This window comes from Aethina tumida, chromosome 3 (genome assembly GCF_024364675.1).
Source record: "Aethina tumida isolate Nest 87 chromosome 3, icAetTumi1.1, whole genome shotgun sequence".
Taxonomy (NCBI): domain Eukaryota; kingdom Metazoa; phylum Arthropoda; class Insecta; order Coleoptera; family Nitidulidae; genus Aethina; species Aethina tumida.
Window position 1 is genome coordinate 642,805 of NC_065437.1, and position 17,367 is coordinate 660,171.

General features: G+C 33.0%; 8 protein-coding genes across 10 annotated transcripts in view; 7 read left to right on the forward strand and 1 right to left on the reverse strand.

The window, feature by feature from the left end:
• LOC109607121 (trypsin beta-like) overlaps positions 1-4,556 on the forward strand; it is a 256,249-nt gene extending 251,693 nt beyond the window's left edge. The window contains exons 1-6 of one of the 3 annotated variants that reach the window (XM_049965517.1): positions 3,382-3,437; positions 3,491-3,662; positions 3,716-3,845; positions 3,907-4,014; positions 4,071-4,223; positions 4,283-4,549. In XM_049965517.1, coding sequence (XP_049821474.1) covers positions 3,389-3,437; positions 3,491-3,662; positions 3,716-3,845; positions 3,907-4,014; positions 4,071-4,223; positions 4,283-4,432 — 762 coding nt within the window. In that variant the 5' untranslated portion in view covers positions 3,382-3,388 and the 3' untranslated portion in view covers positions 4,433-4,549. Of the gene's footprint in view, positions 1-3,381; positions 3,438-3,490; positions 3,663-3,715; positions 3,846-3,906; positions 4,015-4,070; positions 4,224-4,282 lie in introns of those variants that run through there. The other 2 variants (XM_049965519.1, XM_049965518.1) reach the window with 2 other exon arrangements.
• An 18-nt stretch (positions 4,557-4,574) lies between these two features.
• On the forward strand, positions 4,575-5,843 carry LOC109607120 (trypsin-2). The gene is made up of 6 exons (XM_020023640.2): positions 4,575-4,688; positions 4,742-4,898; positions 4,960-5,104; positions 5,152-5,265; positions 5,320-5,463; positions 5,524-5,843. Exons 1-6 carry the CDS (start codon positions 4,637-4,639, stop codon positions 5,668-5,670), a joined length of 759 nt encoding a protein of 252 aa, XP_019879199.2. The 5' UTR covers positions 4,575-4,636; the 3' UTR covers positions 5,671-5,843.
• Positions 5,844-7,260: 1,417 nt separating this feature from the next.
• On the forward strand, positions 7,261-8,427 carry LOC109607119 (trypsin-1-like). The gene is made up of 4 exons (XM_049964768.1): positions 7,261-7,490; positions 7,541-7,688; positions 7,743-8,152; positions 8,205-8,427. The coding sequence occupies exons 1-4, from the start codon at positions 7,445-7,447 to the stop codon at positions 8,336-8,338; spliced, it is 738 nt and encodes a 245-aa protein (XP_049820725.1). The 5' UTR covers positions 7,261-7,444; the 3' UTR covers positions 8,339-8,427.
• A 165-nt stretch (positions 8,428-8,592) lies between these two features.
• On the forward strand, positions 8,593-9,478 carry LOC126264847 (trypsin-7-like). Its single transcript, XM_049964421.1, has 2 exons — positions 8,593-8,647; positions 8,713-9,478. The coding sequence occupies exons 1-2, from the start codon at positions 8,602-8,604 to the stop codon at positions 9,438-9,440; spliced, it is 774 nt and encodes a 257-aa protein (XP_049820378.1). The 5' UTR covers positions 8,593-8,601; the 3' UTR covers positions 9,441-9,478.
• A 652-nt stretch (positions 9,479-10,130) lies between these two features.
• LOC109604699 (trypsin-7-like) lies at positions 10,131-11,008 on the reverse strand. Its single transcript, XM_020021233.2, has 2 exons — positions 10,962-11,008; positions 10,131-10,897 (listed from the first exon to the last, which is right to left on the reverse strand). The coding sequence occupies exons 1-2, from the start codon at positions 11,005-11,007 to the stop codon at positions 10,173-10,175; spliced, it is 771 nt and encodes a 256-aa protein (XP_019876792.1). The 5' UTR covers position 11,008; the 3' UTR covers positions 10,131-10,172.
• A 963-nt stretch (positions 11,009-11,971) lies between these two features.
• On the forward strand, positions 11,972-13,023 carry LOC109607118 (trypsin-3-like). The gene is made up of 3 exons (XM_049964853.1): positions 11,972-12,048; positions 12,113-12,287; positions 12,345-13,023. The coding sequence occupies exons 1-3, from the start codon at positions 12,003-12,005 to the stop codon at positions 12,886-12,888; spliced, it is 765 nt and encodes a 254-aa protein (XP_049820810.1). The 5' UTR covers positions 11,972-12,002; the 3' UTR covers positions 12,889-13,023.
• Positions 13,024-14,607: 1,584 nt separating this feature from the next.
• Positions 14,608-15,562, forward strand: LOC109606597 (trypsin-2-like). Its single transcript, XM_049964570.1, has 3 exons — positions 14,608-14,738; positions 14,796-14,952; positions 15,010-15,562. Exons 1-3 carry the CDS (start codon positions 14,690-14,692, stop codon positions 15,551-15,553), a joined length of 750 nt encoding a protein of 249 aa, XP_049820527.1. The 5' UTR covers positions 14,608-14,689; the 3' UTR covers positions 15,554-15,562.
• A 446-nt stretch (positions 15,563-16,008) lies between these two features.
• Positions 16,009-16,975, forward strand: LOC109606600 (trypsin-7-like). Its single transcript, XM_020023141.2, has 2 exons — positions 16,009-16,145; positions 16,210-16,975. The coding sequence occupies exons 1-2, from the start codon at positions 16,100-16,102 to the stop codon at positions 16,932-16,934; spliced, it is 771 nt and encodes a 256-aa protein (XP_019878700.1). The 5' UTR covers positions 16,009-16,099; the 3' UTR covers positions 16,935-16,975.
• Positions 16,976-17,367: the final 392 nt, after the last annotated feature.

The following is a 17,367-nucleotide window of genomic DNA, read 5'->3' on the forward strand; positions in this document are numbered from 1 at the left end:
TATACAGTTAAACGTCTAAAGCAAATATTAATTGCCGGCGTAAAAACGTTCGGCTGATGAATCGCTTCTGAAGTGTTTGCACACACATATTCCGGCTAATTTTATGAATGTTACTAACAATGACTTTTTTTGTTGGTGCGTCGGGGAGTAACGAAGCAAATCGCCGACTGATGCCGGAACAAACAAATAAATTGTGATACGTCAAAGTTGTTTTCTAATTGAATTTGCGCTCGCACTCGAAAATGATGGAAGGACCACCCCCGTTTGACTGTAATTACATGGGACGGCATCAACTGTTTACCCTTTGTGAATATTTCCACATGAGTGATTCAAGAAAAGCCGACGAAAGCTTTTAAAACGTCACAGCAAAATGACGTGTCTTACACGATGGTCTATTTAAAATGTCGGGGGTGGAATTTGCTATACATCACACACTTTTATTGAATATTATTTTGGGCCAACTCAATTATTGTGGATTAACAAAATATGATTGATGCTGTTGGTGTTTCGCTGAAGCTGGAAATAATTCAACATTTCCAACGTTGTTGTAATGGTAAATTAATAAAATGAGCTGGGAAATATTAAAAATTCTTTTCGGGCCTTAATGAGATTTTCCTGTTTGTCACATGTAGATTTGAACAGCGCCCTTCATTATATGATGTCCGCGTTTTTGCGACCACGCTCTGAATTTTTACGAACTACACGGATTTCGTGCACATTGTTCCCCAAAATCAATTTCATCCAATTCGAGGAGTGACAAAGAAAACAAAATTATCTGCAACGAATCAGATACTCGTTAGTCTAATGAACAAAATCGAATAGTGACACTCGTAACAAATAAAATACATCAAAGCTTTTTAATGGAATTTTTTTTTTCCATCGTAATATACAGGACAGTTAACAAGGATTTGCACTCTAAATAACGTCTAGATTTGTTTTTATTTGTTTTGCGGGGGAGTTAAAAAAACAAATATTTCATTTCATATTTTATTACAAAAATTCACTGTCAATTATAACTCATAAAAATGTCCACCTGCCAAATTTAGATTATCCAAAAAATTATTTAATTAAGACATTTCAATTTGTCTGTGCTTTAAAAGCTTTTGTCTAGTTTAAATAAAAAAACATTAAAAAATGGTTTCTTATCTACTAAAACACTTACTATTTTTATTTTACTTTGACATCTGACTGGATTTAATTAAGGTGTAACGAGTTTCTTTTCCCTCTAGTACAATTTCCTTGTTCTTTATACAAAAGCTTTAGACAAAACACCGTTTAATTTTAATACAATTATTTTTCAGTTAAATTTGTTGCACAAGCTTTTGTAATACAAAACATCAGATTTATTAGAGTTATCGATTCCTTTAAAATTAATTGAATATTCACGATAACAATTCTAAAATAAATAATATTATAATGTTAATGTTTTACAAATATTACATATTTGTAACATGCATAAGTACTGCCATCTTTCCGACAATAGACACGTTCTAGATACTGTAGGTTTCTGTAAGAACCTCTTCCTTTTGAAGTGTTTTAATATTACATTAATATTTTTTGTACGTAGTATGTTGTTATAAATTTGATATTTCATCATTTATATTGAGTTAAAATGTAAGGTATGAATATGGTGCATCCTGATGAGTCAATAAAAAGTAATAAAGTGAAAAATAGGGAAGTTACGAGATATTATAAATGTAAAAATCAGTCTAAAATAATGAGGTAACTTTAACTTGAAGTTCTTGTTTTAATTTAACTTTTAATTGTAAATAATTTGTTTATTTTTGCATCCCAACTGTTTCAATTTAACATAGTTTAAACTGCATTTCAAATTTTTATATCACAAAAAGGATATTTTAATATAGTTGCGCGGTACTACATCAGTTAGTTCAAATTAATTTAAAGTTTCTATTTAATATTTAAATATTATTTAATTAAATATAAATTTTGTTCTGTCATGTTATTATAAATTTATGATTAATTCTAAAAATGTGTTTTCAAATTTATTCCGATAACTCATTAATAAATTAAATGAAATTAATAAGGTTTATAAGAGTAATGTAACTCATAATCTTTTAAAATTTGAGAATAAAACTTCATTCTTAATTCTTGACTTCCTGATTATAATTATTATAGGACAATAAATTCCGTTAAGTTCACTTTAAACATTTGAAATTTTTGTCGTTCTCAAGCTATTTGCAGGAGATCTACCTCATCATAAATCTTCATTAGTGCAATGATATTTAGGGTAAATTTTAATTAGCAAAATATACGTTCCCTAATAGCGTTTCGGACTTTTCGTGTCCATTAACGTGATAAGAGTGTAATTTTTCCTGAGTTCCTGATAAATTTAATGATAAACGTTTGACTCCGGAATTATGAGTTGAGGGGAAAAGGAGAGAAATTTTTAATGGTGGTGTCTTTGCAGTATATTTAAGTGAAATCTAAGTCATTAACTTAATTTTTAAAAAAATAATAGAGGAAAAATCAAAGAAGAATTTTAATATTTATATTGGTTAATATATGTTTGACATTATTAGACAAATTCATAAAAAGTGTGCAATTTTAACCCAAATTGTAATTTTAAGGAAATAGTCCTTCTTTTAACGACTCCAAACATTCTAGATCGTAGCGCGACATCTGTGTGTCAGGGGGTGTTTCACCAATTATTCCTAATCAATATTAATGGAGTTCTGATGTTTACTTGAAGAAATCCGCCACTTATTGAAAATTTGTGGATTGTACATGTATTATTAAGTTTTGAAACAGAAAGTAGGTGGCACTAGTACAATTATTAATTGATGAATATAAGAGATTTTTCAGAAAAAATAATATTTACATCTAAAAGTAAATAATAAATATAGATTAAAAAATTAGTTATCATTGTTTGCTATCAAGTAGCACTGGTTTAATATTAGATTATTAACATCCTGATAATATCAAAGATACAATTCAATTTTTAAATTCTAAAGGACGTTGTGACAAAATTTACATAATGATAACAAACAGGTTATTAAGCAATAATTTACTACCTTTTGAAAATATTATTTATTTGTTTTTCTAACATTAAATTAATAAAGTTTTTGATAAATATTTTAACATTTTTTAAACATAGGTTTTATTAGAAAAAAAATAAATTATTTTGATAATGAGTAATTAATAATTATATTATTTATAGTAGATACAATCTTTAATCACTTTCATCTGTTACATACTGTTAAAAAGTTGGGTGGCATAAATTTTTGATAAAATAAATGTTTATAAATAATTTTACTTTGTCTCGAAGGGCAGATAAATTGTCCTCTTGAGATTACATATATATATATATATATATATATATATATATATATATATATATTGCAAGTCTAAGTATTTATCAATAGTCACCATGTATACAAAATTACTAGTGTTCATTTCTTTAATAGTATTTGCCTCAGGTACCAACAACAAATTTCATAAATAATTAATTAATTAATAATTTGTCAAGCAGGGGGCAAGTCCCAAACAAGACCCAGAGCCAACATTCGAATTATTGGAGGAAATGTATCGACAGTCGACCAGTTTCCTTGGCAAGTTTCCTTGCAAATTCTTGGCCTGCACAACTGCGGTGGATCAATCATTTCCGAAGACACCATTTTGACCGCCGCCCACTGCATTGACGGGTAAGTCTTTTTTAATATTGAATAGAATCAATTAATTCACCATTGGTTTTTAGGCTTAACATTCTGGAACGCATTGTGGCCGGATCATCCCTTCTAAGCGAGCCCCAAGTGATTGTTGGCATTAAGGAGTCGTTCACTCACGAAAACTACAACTACTTGGATTACGACGTGGGAATCATCAAAGTAAATAAATAAAACATTCAATCAATCGATAGAACTCATTTTACTAATACTATATTTTAAGTTGGCCGAAAAATTGAACTTCTCAGAGACAATTCAGCCCGTTAAATTAGCTGAGGCACGTCCTGCTGATGGTGCTCCTGTTACTGTGTCTGGTTACGGAGTTACATGGGTACAAATATACATTAGTTAATTAGTTTACATTTAATGTTTGTCTCTATTTGTTAGGAGGGCTCTATCTTCACGTCAAATGAATTGAGGTCTGTGGAAGTTAACATAGTCAATCAGGAGGAATGCAATAACGATTATGCTGAGTATGACGGTGTTACACAGAGGATGATTTGTGCTGCAGTACCGGAAGGAGGAAAAGATGCTTGTCAGGTAATAACATGTAAATGATACAATTATTCGTTGGCTAATTAGTTAAATTTAATTAATAGGGTGATTCAGGTGGTCCACTTGTAAATGCCGATAGGGAATTGGTAGGAATAGTGTCTTGGGGCCTAGGATGTGCCGTTCAAGGATATCCTGGTGTTTACACCAGCGTAGCTGACCTGCGGGAATGGATTGTAGAAAAAGCTGGATTGTAAATTAAATTAAATTAATTATTTTGTATTATTTGAATAAATATTTTTTATTTATTAAATTACTCATTTTTATAGGCATTATAAAGTTGTTTATAAAAATGTGTTATATATTAGTTAATTTATTAAACATCTGTAAATACAAAAGATAAGAATTTACAATACACTGTACATGTAGGACAGACAAATTTGAGCAAGTTTAGTGAAAACATGTCTGTCACATTTCTGTTGCTTGCTTGTCTCAACCTACTTTCTATATCTGGTAACTGTTTTATTATATTAATATCAATATTAATTAACAATCTCTGTTTACAGATTCTTACAGATCTGTAAATCGCATAGTTGGTGGACAACTTGCTAATATTACAGATCATCCCTACCAAGTATCTTTACAAATTTTTAATCAACATTCATGTGGGGGATCAATCATTCACTATAAGTACATTTTGACTGCTGCTCATTGTGTTTATGAGTAATACTTCTTATTACTTAATGTATTTTAATCTAGTCTTATCGTTTTATTCAAATTTTAGTTATAAATCAAGAAACTCGGCTATTTCAGTAGTGGCTGGCACTAATTATTGGTACACGAATGGTACTAGGTTTGCTGTAACACAAATATATGTTCATCCAAAATATGATCCAGACACTTTAGATTATGATATAGCTATCTTAGAGGTATGTTCTTAATGTTATTACGTGGTTTTAGCTATTATTTATTTCAGTTAAGTACGAAAATTAAGTTAGATAGATCAATGTTACCAATAGCTCTTCCACGTAAAAATGAAAAACTAAAACCTGGAGCTGCAGCTACTGCGACAGGCTGGGGTGCATTAAAGGTTAATAGTTTAGTATATTTCCAAGTACTTATTTTACATATTTTCTATATTTAGGAAGGCTTGGGATCAACTCGATCTTTGAGACGAGTAACTTTACCAGTTCTACATAAAAAAAAATGTAAAGATATTTATAAACACGAATATACAGATCGTATGTTTTGCGCAGGATTTATTACTGGTGGCAAAGATGCTTGTCAGGTCAGGTCTATTAGTATAAGTTAATATATAGAATTAGTTAAGTATCATTTTGTTATACAGGGAGACTCTGGAGGACCATTAGAATCAAATGGAAAATTAATCGGAATTGTATCATGGGGAAATGGGTGTGCTAAACCTGATTTTCCGGGTGTATATACAAATGTGGCCTATTTAAGAGATTGGATTGATTCTGTTGTTCATTTTTAACAACTTTTATGACATAAACGTGTCATCAGTATCAACAATGTTAATTGTTCAACAGTATCAACCTATAATTTATACAAAAAATAAATAACAGTAATCAATTTATGTAATTTTACATAATGTTAGAATATAATTGTTAAATTCTGTAAGTATAAAATAAAGAAAAATTAAATTTATTTATTGTTTTATTCAATAATATAAACCTAAAACAAGGCAAGTAAGTAGATATATTTAAAAAAGAAAAATTAAATTAAATTTAATTAGATTAAGTAAAGTTTAGACGATTTTGTGATGAAACTGGGTGGCAAAATTGAAATTTCAAGATATATAATAGGATAACAGAAACGCGAGGAGGTGCGCAGCTCCTAATATAAAATTGGCGGGTAAACTTAAAACCCAATAAATAGAGGGAAAACTCCTGATACCAAGTGTCATCTATTGTCAACATGCTAAACCTCAAAAATGTGATGCATACATTACAGGTTCCTCTCTTTCGATATGGAATTATTTAGGTAGGAATATATAAACACACACGTAGGTGCCATCTTTTGAAAATATACTGAACTATTTATGAAATACCTGTAACTACAGATTCTTAATATTGGCTTTTAACCTGTTATTCACAGAGAACGACACAGAATTTCGCGTTATTATGATGAAATGTTTGTATATTAATAAATTACTGTATATTTTCATGACCTTGTGGTTGGTGTACGCTGGGTTGCCTGTGAAACGTTATAGTATCACAATATAAAATCCGGAGCAATAGCAACTGCTCGATTATTTATTTTGAGTCAAAAAATAAATATTTATACTGATAATTTGGTGAAAGCATAATATGTGACAATGAAGGTCTTGTTATTAAAAGCAATTTTTTAAATACTTTAATTATTCTTATCACATATTTTATCAATTAATTGTTCATTTATGATATGATTTGAATTAAAAAAGAACTTTAATTTTAATTTAGTGAATCCCCAACATTAATTGTTGTCAAAATTATTAATAGAAATATATGTCACCAAAATATCACGTGTAATCAATAAATTATACCATTTTTTATTGTTTTACTTTTATTTAATTCAACTGAGTTATTCAAATTATTAAATTAACTTAATTATTTATTCATGTATGAGTTTTGTTTTTCGTTATTACCGAATTTCTAAATATAATTTAATAAGTAATTGATTATCTATAATTGTCTGTCTAAAAATAATGTGACTGATTGAAGCAGTTTTGAATACGATAGTAAATAAGTAACGTAAAATGTTAATAAACGAGACTTTAAATAATATAAAATTATTAGTAATATTAAATAATAATATTATTAATGTAAATTTAACTATCTTCATTAACAATCCGGTGTACAGTACCATCCAAACTGGATAATTGAGGTTTTATTATATTTTTATTATAGATTATCTAGATTATTAAATAAAAAAATAAAAGAAAATAATAATGTAAACATGAATAAAATATTATATATTTTCTATTTTAATTGTAATCGTTTTCTTGATACAAAGAAACAAATATTCTTTATATAGAATAAAATGTGTAAATGAAATGACGGTCACGTGGCGGTCAAATCTTCATTCCAAGTCAACGAACTAAAATACCAAAATCTGAAAATCTTTAATATAAAAAGATGCTCACAGGTAAACAACAAAGCCAGGGATTAATAAACGTGCGAAAATAGAACTGATACAACCGGTTACATGTCTTCCCTGCTATATAACAGCCCCCAACATTAAGACTAGTCTAAACAGACGACATTAAAATGTGGGTCCTGATAGTTTGTTCAATTTTAGTAACAGTCGTAAACAGTACGTGAATATTTATACCCTAATTAAGATTTAAGGTGATTGTGTTTAAGGTACGCCACAGCTAATTTGGAGAAATGGTGAAACCTCAATTGCAAACTATCCTTACCAAGTTTCTTTACAATCTGCCGGACGACACGTGTGTGGTGGTACCATTATTTCCTCAAGGTGGATAATAACTGCAGCTCATTGTACTTATGGGTACGTAAATTAAATTAAATACGTGTTTGGATTATAATTGTTAATTTAATTCAGAAAATTCCCAGAGCTACTATCAGTTAGAGCCGGAAGCTCCTTCAGGGAAACTGGAGGACAAGTAGTTAACGTGGCACAAATAATCCAGCATCCACAACATGACCCAGCAACTAATGAGTACGACATAGCAATTTTGGAATTGGACGCTGACATTTCCATACCCAGCGCAAGACCCATTTCTTTGCCGACTGATAATTATTTTGTGGCTGATGGTGTTAAGACCACTGTGACTGGATGGGGTGTTACAACAGCTAAAGGCGAACCCTCTTTGCAACTTCTTGTCATGGAACTCCCCATTGTGTCTCGCGAAAGATGTCGTGAAATCCTTGATGATTACTCAGTAAACGAAAGGATGATTTGCGTTGGCATTTCCAAGGAAGGCAAAGACGTCTGCGATATTGATTCTGGTGGTACGTTGTGTGACGGGTTTTTTTAAATGTTTTTCTACTGTTTTATTTTTAGGTCCGTTGGTTGTTCACGGAATGTTAATAGGAATTGTCTCGTGGGGTAAAGGATGTGCTAGTGCCCACCATCCTGGTGTTTATGTCTATATACCTGCTTTCAGAGGCTTTATTCATCAGGTCACTGGCATTTAATTATAATTATAGTTAATTAATTAAAAATTTTAAAGTAAATTGGCTTATTATTTAAAAAAGATGTACTATTACTTATCAATTTGTCTTAAAGAAATCCTTCGAATTATCAAGTAATCATAGTTTGATCAGCAGACGGTTTTTTACCTATCATATCGACTAGTTATATAAAAATAGAATATTTAAAAATAGAATTAGATTAAACTGTAGATTACAACTGGTATATAAAGGCCGAATTTGTTTGAAGACTTCACACTTTCAAAAAGATGAAGGTTTTCGTTGTATTGCTTGCTATCTCAGCTCTTGCTCACGGTGAGTAACCAATATAGACATTTCTTCTTTTATTTTTTCAATATTCAATATTTTTTATAATTTAGGAGCACCAAAAGCTGTTGACTCCAACGCCATCCCATTGGTCGATGGTAGAATCGTTGGAGGTGACCCAGCCAACATTGCCGACTACCCATACCAAATCTCCCTTCAATACTACGGAAGCCACATCTGCGGTGGAAGCATCATCGCCTCCAAATGGGTTGTAACCGCTGCTCACTGCACTGACGGCTTCTCCGCCTCCGCCCTCTCCATCAGAGCCGGCAGCTCCACCCGTGGATCCGGAGGTCAAGTCATCAACGTTAAGAAGATCAACCAGAACCCAAGCTACAACAGCAACACCATCGACTACGACATCTCCGTCTTGGAACTAGCCAGCGCCATCACCGTTTCCAACGCCCAAGCCATCGGCCTGCCAGTGGCCAACGCCAACGTTGAAACCGGCGCCACCGCCACCATCACCGGCTGGGGCACCACATCCGAAGGCGGCAGCTCCCCGACCCAACTCCAAGTCGTCCAAGTCCCAATCGTCTCCGCAGCCACCTGCAGATCCGCCTACGGATCCTCCTCCATCACCAGCAGGATGCTGTGCGCCGGTCTGACCCAGGGAGGCAAAGACGCTTGCCAAGGTGACTCTGGCGGCCCATTGGTTGTTGGCGGCAAATTGGTCGGTATCGTTTCTTGGGGATACGGATGCGCCCGCCCCAACTACCCCGGAGTCTACTCCAGCGTACCGGCTCTTAGGTCTTACATCACCCAAGTTGCTGGCATTTAGGTTACCAGAAGATATAATTAATTGTTAATTTCATTTTAATTAAGTTATAATAAAGTTTCCTTTCAAAAATATGTTGTATTTTTTATATAATATTAACTATAAGATTAAGAGATATAATAATAATAAAAATAAACAAATTTGTGAACGAATTAGGTATTAACAGGAGCCAAACTTTCCGATTTGACCAATAAAAAACACGTTACTTACGATCACGTGCTTATCACACAACTAAATTTGTGTATGTTGCTCTGTTCCTAGTTTGAATGGAGTATACATATTAGATAATTACACTTTTGACACTTTTGTTAGGTTATGCATATGTTTTCAGAATGTATATTCGATTTATATTTTAAAGATAATAAAATACCCCAACAATAATTATTGTAATTATCTTTGAATTGCTAAATAACTGATTAATTATTAAAGAATATAATTCACAACAGTCAAAACTAAGATGGCGTCACATGTGTACCACACCTAAATAGTAAAATTCCTCAGTAATTACCAATCATGACTGAAAAAAGGAGTAAAATATTGATACTACGTATTCCGGAAAGTAGGATCACTTATATTTAAAATTAACTTGTAAAATTACAAATAAAATGTAGGAAGATCCGTCTTATTTTTTGTTTGAGAATAATAAAATAAAATATGTAGAATTTTTAAACAGGATGAATAAAAATTAAAAAATACATATAAATTATAATTTATTTAAATTATAGTTTTCATAAATTAGATTCCGGAGACTTCAGTGATGAAAGACCTGAGAGCTGGCACGCTGGAGTAAACTCCGGGGTAGTTGGGACGGGCACATCCGTATCCCCAGGACACAACACCGGTGAGAACGTTGTTAATGACCAACGGACCGCCAGAGTCGCCTTGGCAAGCGTCCTTGCCTCCCTGAGTCAGACCGGCGCACAGCATCCTGTCGGTGATGGCGGAGGCTCCGTAGGCGGCCCTGCAGGTTTCCAGCGAAACGGTTGGCACCTGGACAAGTTGGAGTTGGCTTGGGAGGCTTCCACCTTCGGAGGTGGTTCCCCATCCGGTGATGACGGCGGTGGAGCCGACTACGATTTCGGCATTGGGTTCTGGAAGGGCGACTGGTGAGGCGTTGGCAACGGTGATGTCGCTGGCCAGCTCCAAGACGGAGATGTCGTAGTCGATCTTGTAGCTGTCGTATTGCGGGTTGTGGTGGACTTTGCTGACGTTGATGACTTGACCGCCGGATCCGCGGATGGAGCTGCCTGCTCTGATGGACAGGGCTGAGGCGGAGAAGCCGTCAGTGCAGTGGCCGGCAGTTACGACCCATTTGGAGCCGATGATGCTTCCGCCGCAGATGTGGCTTCCGTAGTACTGAAGGGAGATTTGGTATGGGTAGTCGGCGATGTCGGCATCTTCACCACCAATAATTCTGCCATCAATCAAAGGGATGGTCTTTTGTTGGGCTTTTGGAGCCGCTGCATTAGGACAAACAAATTTGTTTAGTTATGTTTCGGTATATTTTAATCTAAAGTAACTTACCGAGGGCTACAGCTGCTACAGCAAGGAACACTACCAAAAATTTCATTTTGAATATGTCTAACTTTACTTAAACTCAGCCTTATATACCAATAGTTTTTCTTTATCTAATCCATATCAAACTAAAATCTTAAGTATTAGTATATTACAATACAATGCCCAAGGATAATTAAAATGTAAGTAGTTAAATTGATTTTTGAGCAATCATGGAAGGTTATTAGTAATAAATTGTTGTGTATTTTTTAATTTAACATTATTTAGAAACTGAAATTTGGTTATTCATTAAAGAAAAATAAATTAAATTAAAATTAAAATTAATAATTTACATTATAACATAGATTAATTACATAATATAATTTTAAATGTATATTTTATCAATAAATTTAAGGTATTTTACAGATGTTTTTATAAAAAATAATCTATAATCTATTATGATACTGTTAAAATCTTTAGAAAACTTAAATATCATTTAAATTTATAAATTTAGGAAAATTTCCTTGTAAAGGAAATAAAATAATTTATAATATTTATGTTAATAAAAGGACTTTAACAGTATCCGTAAATAAATAATGATTGAAATATTCAAAGGTCACATTTAAGTACATCTCCATTTGAGATTTTATCAAAATTAGTTACTGATAATGAATCTTGATCTTAATGGAAATAAAATATTCATTAATATATTAATTTATTCTAGAACAATTATCAAATGTTTTGTCTAAAAAATATGATACATAAAAACCAACCAATTAATTCCACCAAAATTTAAAGTTATAGGAACAATGAAATGTATAAATCATAACTTTCTTGTGTTTATTCATCTTAGTCTTATTTGAAAAAAGGCTCTGGAGAAAAATAAACTTCGTTTTAAAATATTTTTTGATATAATAAAGGATAAATTTCATAGAAATGTTGCTATCAAACACTTTCTAGATTTATTATCTTCTCATATCAGTCACTTATTAAACCCAAATTATGCCCAAATATTGATACATGTATATATATATATAAAACCGTGATATTATTTTGTTCAATACAATCACCATGAAGCTGACATTGGTGTTTGCTGTAACAATCGCCTGTGCCCTTGGTAAGTACTTGTTCATCTGTATCATTTTATCCACTTAACCCGAATATTGGTTTGATTTCTGTAGGGGCAAGACTGACTAACCCCATTCCACTAATCGACGGTAGAATAGTCGGAGGTTGGGATGTGGAAATTGATGAGTACCCTTACCAGGCCTCCCTCCAGTACTACGGAAGCCACATCTGTGGAGCCAGCATAATCGCCGACAGATGGATCGTGACAGCCGCCCACTGCACTGATGGGTAACCCACCCTTCATTACACAACCATTAAATTTAAAATTAAATCGATTATTTCCAGATTCTCCGCTTCCTTGCTCTCAATCCGGGTGGGATCGTCCCGCCGCGGATCCGGCGGCCAAGTCATCAACGTGGCCAAGATCCACCAAAACCCCAACTACAACCCCAACACCATCGACTACGACATTTCCATTTTGGAACTGGCCTCAGACATCACCAACCCAATCGCCAAACCCGTGTCCCTCCCCGACTCCAGCGCCGACGTCCCCACCGGCGTCACGGCAGTGGTGACCGGATGGGGCACCACCTCGGAAGGAGGCAGCCTACCCACCCAACTCCAGGCCGTGCAGGTGCCGATCGTCTCGCCGGCCACGTGCAGAGCAGCCTACGGAACCTCGTCCATCACCGACAGGATGATCTGCGCCGGTTTCACTCAGGGTGGCAAGGACGCTTGCCAGGGTGACTCTGGCGGTCCGTTGGTTGTTAACGGTTACTTGGTTGGTGTCGTGTCTTGGGGTTACGGATGCGCCCGTCCAAACTATCCGGGAGTTTACTCCAGCGTACCAAACCTGAGGAGCTTCATTACACAAATCACCGGATTTTAATATGTTTTTTTTTTATGTTTATATGTTAATAAAATTTTATATAGTTAAGTTAAATCTTGACTAAGTAAGTTTGTATTTCTTTATTTTAATTTAATAATCTAACTTTGTATGATAATTTAAAATAAATATAAATAAATATTGGGAACTATTTTTTATGTGTTATTAATGTTTTAAATAATAAGTATATTATGACTGATTAAGTTCATATTTAGATTTTTAATTTAATAATGTATATTCCTACAAAAGGTTTATAATAAATAGAAAGTATACCAATAAATATAGACACTGAGAACTATTGTTTATGTATTATTAATGATTTAAATAATAAAGTATATTATGACTGATTAAGTTCATATTTAGATTTTTAATTTAATAATGTATATTCCTACAAAAGGTTTATAATAAATAGAAAATATACCAATAAATATAGTCACTGAGAACTATTGTTTATATATTATTAATGATTTAAATAATAAAGTATATTATGACTGATTAAGTTCATATTTAGATTTTTAATTTAATAATAAATATTCCTACAAAAGGTTTATAATAAATAGAAAGTATACCAATAAATATAGACACTGAGAACTATTGTTTATGAATTATTAATGATTTAAATAATAAAGTATATTATGACTGATTAAGTTCATATTTAGATTTTTAATTTAATAATGTATATTCCTACAAAAGGTTTTTAATAAAAAGAAAGTATACCAATAAATATAGTCACTGAGAACTATTTGAATTTAGGCATTATAAGAAAGAAGAGGATCAATAATATTATATTCAATTGAATAAAAAAATTGAACAAACATTTATCTGAAATTTTATTAATGATTTAAATAATAAAGATATTATGACTGATTAAGTTCATATTTAGATTTTTAATAAAAATTTAAAATATACCAATAAATAGAGTCACTGGGAACTATTGTTTATGTATTATTAATGATTTAAATAATAAAATTAATGACTGATTAATTTCATATTTATTATTTTAATTTAATAAGTATATTATGACTGTTTTTTATATTATTTTTAAAGTAAATTGAAAGAAAAATAATAAATATTATCATTGAAAACTATTAATCTATATATTTATTTACTATAATATTATAGTATATTATAAGAACATTTACTGTTTTTATTGCAAGATTATTTTAATAGTAATAACCATTGTTATTTCTGAACGCAGTGCAAACATCATAAATCTCAATTTTAAAATGGATTTAAAATAGATAATTAATACTAGTATTGTAAAAGGATAAAATAATGATCATTTACGATGTTTTTTGACAGGATATAACAACATTTATTTTTATTTATTTTAATCTCTTTGATTAGACATATAAAAATTACGGTGCTTAAAAATCCCCGTATATTTATCTTGATATGTTATAAGATAATATGATTTCATTGCTCAAAATAAAATAGTAATATTTAAATTTAACAAAAAAAAATAATATATTTTGAAACAAAATATTAATCAGTTTCTAAAATATTATCCTGTGATAACAAATTAAAAATTTGGGGTTTTTCGTTATCAAAACTCTATGAAATTGTTTTTGTAAATTACATAGATTTTTTTTAATATTGCATCATACACCCACGATAGATTAAAACAGATTAAATAACGTTACACTTTTTTGAAACTATTAGATACATATTTGAAAATACTTTTACAAATTATTTGGAATAATAAAAATAAATATATTGTTTCGGCTTCATCGATTTGAAGATAATCTTGATATTTTTCTACGTATATAACTTAAAAACCAAATAAGATCATAATCATTTAAAAATGAAGCCTCTGATCATTGTAATAATTGCATCCCTTCAATCAATAATTGGTAAGTAAAACTTCAATATGTATAACCTTAACAAATGTACGTATGTGCATATTAAAGCCACCCCCTTAACCGATGGAAGAATCGTTGGTGGAAAAGACGCCGACATTGCCGACTACCCTTATCAAATCTCCTTGGAATACTACGGAAGCCACATCTGTGGTGGCAGCATCATCGCCACCAGATGGGTGGTGACAGCAGCTCACTGCACCAACGGGTAAATTCCCCTAATACACATTAACACAAATAAATAAATAAATATACATATTTCCAGATTGTCAGCAACTTTATTGTCAGTCAGGGCGGGCACGTCAATTCTAGGAACTGGCGGCCAGGTTGTCAAAGTTAAACAGATACATCAGCACCCTCAATTCAGTACTGTAACCATTGATTACGACCTCACAGTGCTGGAACTGGACAGCGATTTGACTGTTGACAACGCCAAACCAATTCCTCTAATTAACTTAGATGAGCACGTTGGGCCAGGCTCAAATGCCTCCGTTACTGGATGGGGCTACATAGCCGAAGGGGGCACTGTCTCCAAACAGCTTCAGGTTGTGAACGTACCAGTTCTCCCACAATTTATTTGTAGCCTTTTCTATGGGGAGTCTTTGATCACCGACAGGATGATGTGCGCAGGCTTGGTGGAAGGGGGAAAGGATGCTTGTCACGGAGACTCGGGTGGGCCGATGGTTGTCGATGGTGTTCTGGTTGGCGTCGTCTCTTGGGGACATGGGTGCGCCCGTCCTCTTTATCCTGGAGTTTATTCTAAAATTTCCGCCATCAGAACATTTATTTATGACATAGCTGGATTTTGAAGTTTTTCAAACCTTGAATTTATAATGCAATATTGAAATATATAACCAAAATATTAAGTTAATTGTATTACTGAGTAATTTTAGTTTAGATTACCTTACCTAGAATACTTATCAAAATGTTTTCAAGGTCATAGTTTAGGGATAATATCAAAAATAAATTTTTATCAGCAGACTAAACTTAAGAGACTTATGTCTCAAGTGGTCAAAATGTCGATAAAATATACTTATTCTTCATTAACGTAAAAAAGACCTAAAAATGTAGTTAAAATTTAAAGTCACACCTGAGAAATAAATTACAATTCTTTGAGTTTTGTCAATAGTTAAAGAATATTTTATGTCAATAGATCAACAGTTTTTTAATGTAATTTTTACAATGATTTATACATTGTATATTTTTGACGTATAGATTAACAATCAAACAATATTGGTTGGTGTATTTTTAAATTAATAGACACGTTACGATAATTTTTTTTAAAGATTAGATTCAACGATAAAAGAAATGCATTGGTATATAAAGCCCAGTCAAAGTGAAGTTAGACATTCAAGATGAAATCTTTGGCAGTGTTCCTTGCTGTAGCAGCTGTAGCCCTCGGTAAGTTACTTCACATTAAAAAATAACGAAACATAATTAAACAAATTTGTTTGTAATAATGCAGCGGCTCCAAAAGCCCAACAAAAGTCCATCCCTTTGATTGATGGCAGAATTATTGGTGGTGAAGATGCCGACATCGCCGACTACCCATACCAAATCTCCCTTCAGTACTACGGAAGCCACATCTGCGGCGGAAGCATCATCGGCTCCAGATGGGTCGTAACTGCCGGCCACTGCACTGACGGCTTCTCCGCCTCAGCCCTGTCCATCAGAGCAGGCAGCTCCACCCGCGGATCCGGCGGTCAAGTCATCAACGTCAGCAAAATCAACCAGAACCCGCAGTACGACAGCTGGAACATCGACTACGACATCTCCGTCTTGGAGCTAGCCAGCGACATCACCGTGTCCAACGCCTCACCAATCGGCCTGCCCGAACCCAACGCCGAAGTCGCAGTCGGCTCCAACGCCGTCATCACCGGATGGGGAACCACCTCCGAGGGTGGAAGCCTCCCCAACCAACTCCAAGTCGTCGAGGTCCCCACCGTCTCTCAGGAGACCTGCAGGGCCGCCTACGGCAGCTCCGCCATCACCGACAGGATGCTGTGCGCCGGTCTGACTCAGGGAGGCAAGGACGCTTGCCAAGGTGACTCTGGCGGTCCGTTGGTTGTTAACAACGTGCTCACCGGTATCGTCTCTTGGGGATACGGATGTGCCCGTCCCAACTACCCCGGAGTTTACTCCAGCGTGCCAGCTCTCAGGTCTTTCATCACTGAAGTTTCAGGAATCTAAATTAATGACAACAATTTAAATAAAAGTTGACCTATAATACACATTTTGTTTTACTTTTGGGTTCCTCGTATAATTTGAGGGTTGAAAGGTATTGAATTATAATTTATTTGTATATCCTTATATTTTAAATTTTAGAAACTATTTTTAAAAATATCAAAATGTATTGCCAAAATAATTATCTTGTATTGTAGTTCTATTATTTCTATTTTTGTCAAATTTATGACTTATTAATAAGAATTAATGATCTACTGTGGAATGTGTACCCCCTTTTTCTCGCCCTATTTTATGAGCCACTGTATATATTTTAAAACTATTAAGCTTTTTATATTCTTTACACAATTTAGAAGAAAAAAGGTCTCTTGTTCAACTTTGATTAGAACAGTCATTTTTGATTTATTTCAGTTTATAATTTAAATACTAAATTAAATACTAA

What these genes read in the sequence shown, in the direction of transcription:
- LOC109607120 (XM_020023640.2), top strand. Translation starts at nt 4,637, where the DNA reads ATGTCTGTCACATTTCTGTTGCTTGCTTGTCTCAACCTACTTTCTATA. An exon ending in CAACCTACTTTCTATATCTG is followed by an intron (nt 4,689 to 4,741) that starts GTAACTGTTTTA and finishes CTCTGTTTACAG; the next exon opens with ATTCTTACAGATCTGTAAAT. An exon ending in ATGATATAGCTATCTTAGAG is followed by an intron (nt 5,105 to 5,151) that starts GTATGTTCTTAA and finishes TATTTATTTCAG; the next exon opens with TTAAGTACGAAAATTAAGTT.
- LOC109607119 (XM_049964768.1), top strand. Translation starts at nt 7,445, where the DNA reads ATGTGGGTCCTGATAGTTTGTTCAATTTTAGTAACAGTCGTAAACA. An exon ending in TTTAGTAACAGTCGTAAACA is followed by an intron (nt 7,491 to 7,540) that starts GTACGTGAATAT and finishes ATTGTGTTTAAG; the next exon opens with GTACGCCACAGCTAATTTGG. An exon ending in CTGCGATATTGATTCTGGTG is followed by an intron (nt 8,153 to 8,204) that starts GTACGTTGTGTG and finishes TTTTATTTTTAG; the next exon opens with GTCCGTTGGTTGTTCACGGA.
- LOC126264847 (XM_049964421.1), top strand. Translation starts at nt 8,602, where the DNA reads ATGAAGGTTTTCGTTGTATTGCTTGCTATCTCAGCTCTTGCTCACG. An exon ending in TATCTCAGCTCTTGCTCACG is followed by an intron (nt 8,648 to 8,712) that starts GTGAGTAACCAA and finishes TTTATAATTTAG; the next exon opens with GAGCACCAAAAGCTGTTGAC.
- LOC109604699 (XM_020021233.2), bottom strand. Translation starts at nt 11,007, where the DNA reads ATGAAATTTTTGGTAGTGTTCCTTGCTGTAGCAGCTGTAGCCCTCG. An exon ending in TGTAGCAGCTGTAGCCCTCG is followed by an intron (nt 10,898 to 10,961) that starts GTAAGTTACTTT and finishes GTCCTAATGCAG; the next exon opens with CGGCTCCAAAAGCCCAACAA.
- LOC109607118 (XM_049964853.1), top strand. Translation starts at nt 12,003, where the DNA reads ATGAAGCTGACATTGGTGTTTGCTGTAACAATCGCCTGTGCCCTTG. An exon ending in AACAATCGCCTGTGCCCTTG is followed by an intron (nt 12,049 to 12,112) that starts GTAAGTACTTGT and finishes TGATTTCTGTAG; the next exon opens with GGGCAAGACTGACTAACCCC. An exon ending in GCCGCCCACTGCACTGATGG is followed by an intron (nt 12,288 to 12,344) that starts GTAACCCACCCT and finishes GATTATTTCCAG; the next exon opens with ATTCTCCGCTTCCTTGCTCT.
- LOC109606597 (XM_049964570.1), top strand. Translation starts at nt 14,690, where the DNA reads ATGAAGCCTCTGATCATTGTAATAATTGCATCCCTTCAATCAATAATT. An exon ending in ATCCCTTCAATCAATAATTG is followed by an intron (nt 14,739 to 14,795) that starts GTAAGTAAAACT and finishes TGCATATTAAAG; the next exon opens with CCACCCCCTTAACCGATGGA. An exon ending in GCAGCTCACTGCACCAACGG is followed by an intron (nt 14,953 to 15,009) that starts GTAAATTCCCCT and finishes ACATATTTCCAG; the next exon opens with ATTGTCAGCAACTTTATTGT.
- LOC109606600 (XM_020023141.2), top strand. Translation starts at nt 16,100, where the DNA reads ATGAAATCTTTGGCAGTGTTCCTTGCTGTAGCAGCTGTAGCCCTCG. An exon ending in TGTAGCAGCTGTAGCCCTCG is followed by an intron (nt 16,146 to 16,209) that starts GTAAGTTACTTC and finishes GTAATAATGCAG; the next exon opens with CGGCTCCAAAAGCCCAACAA.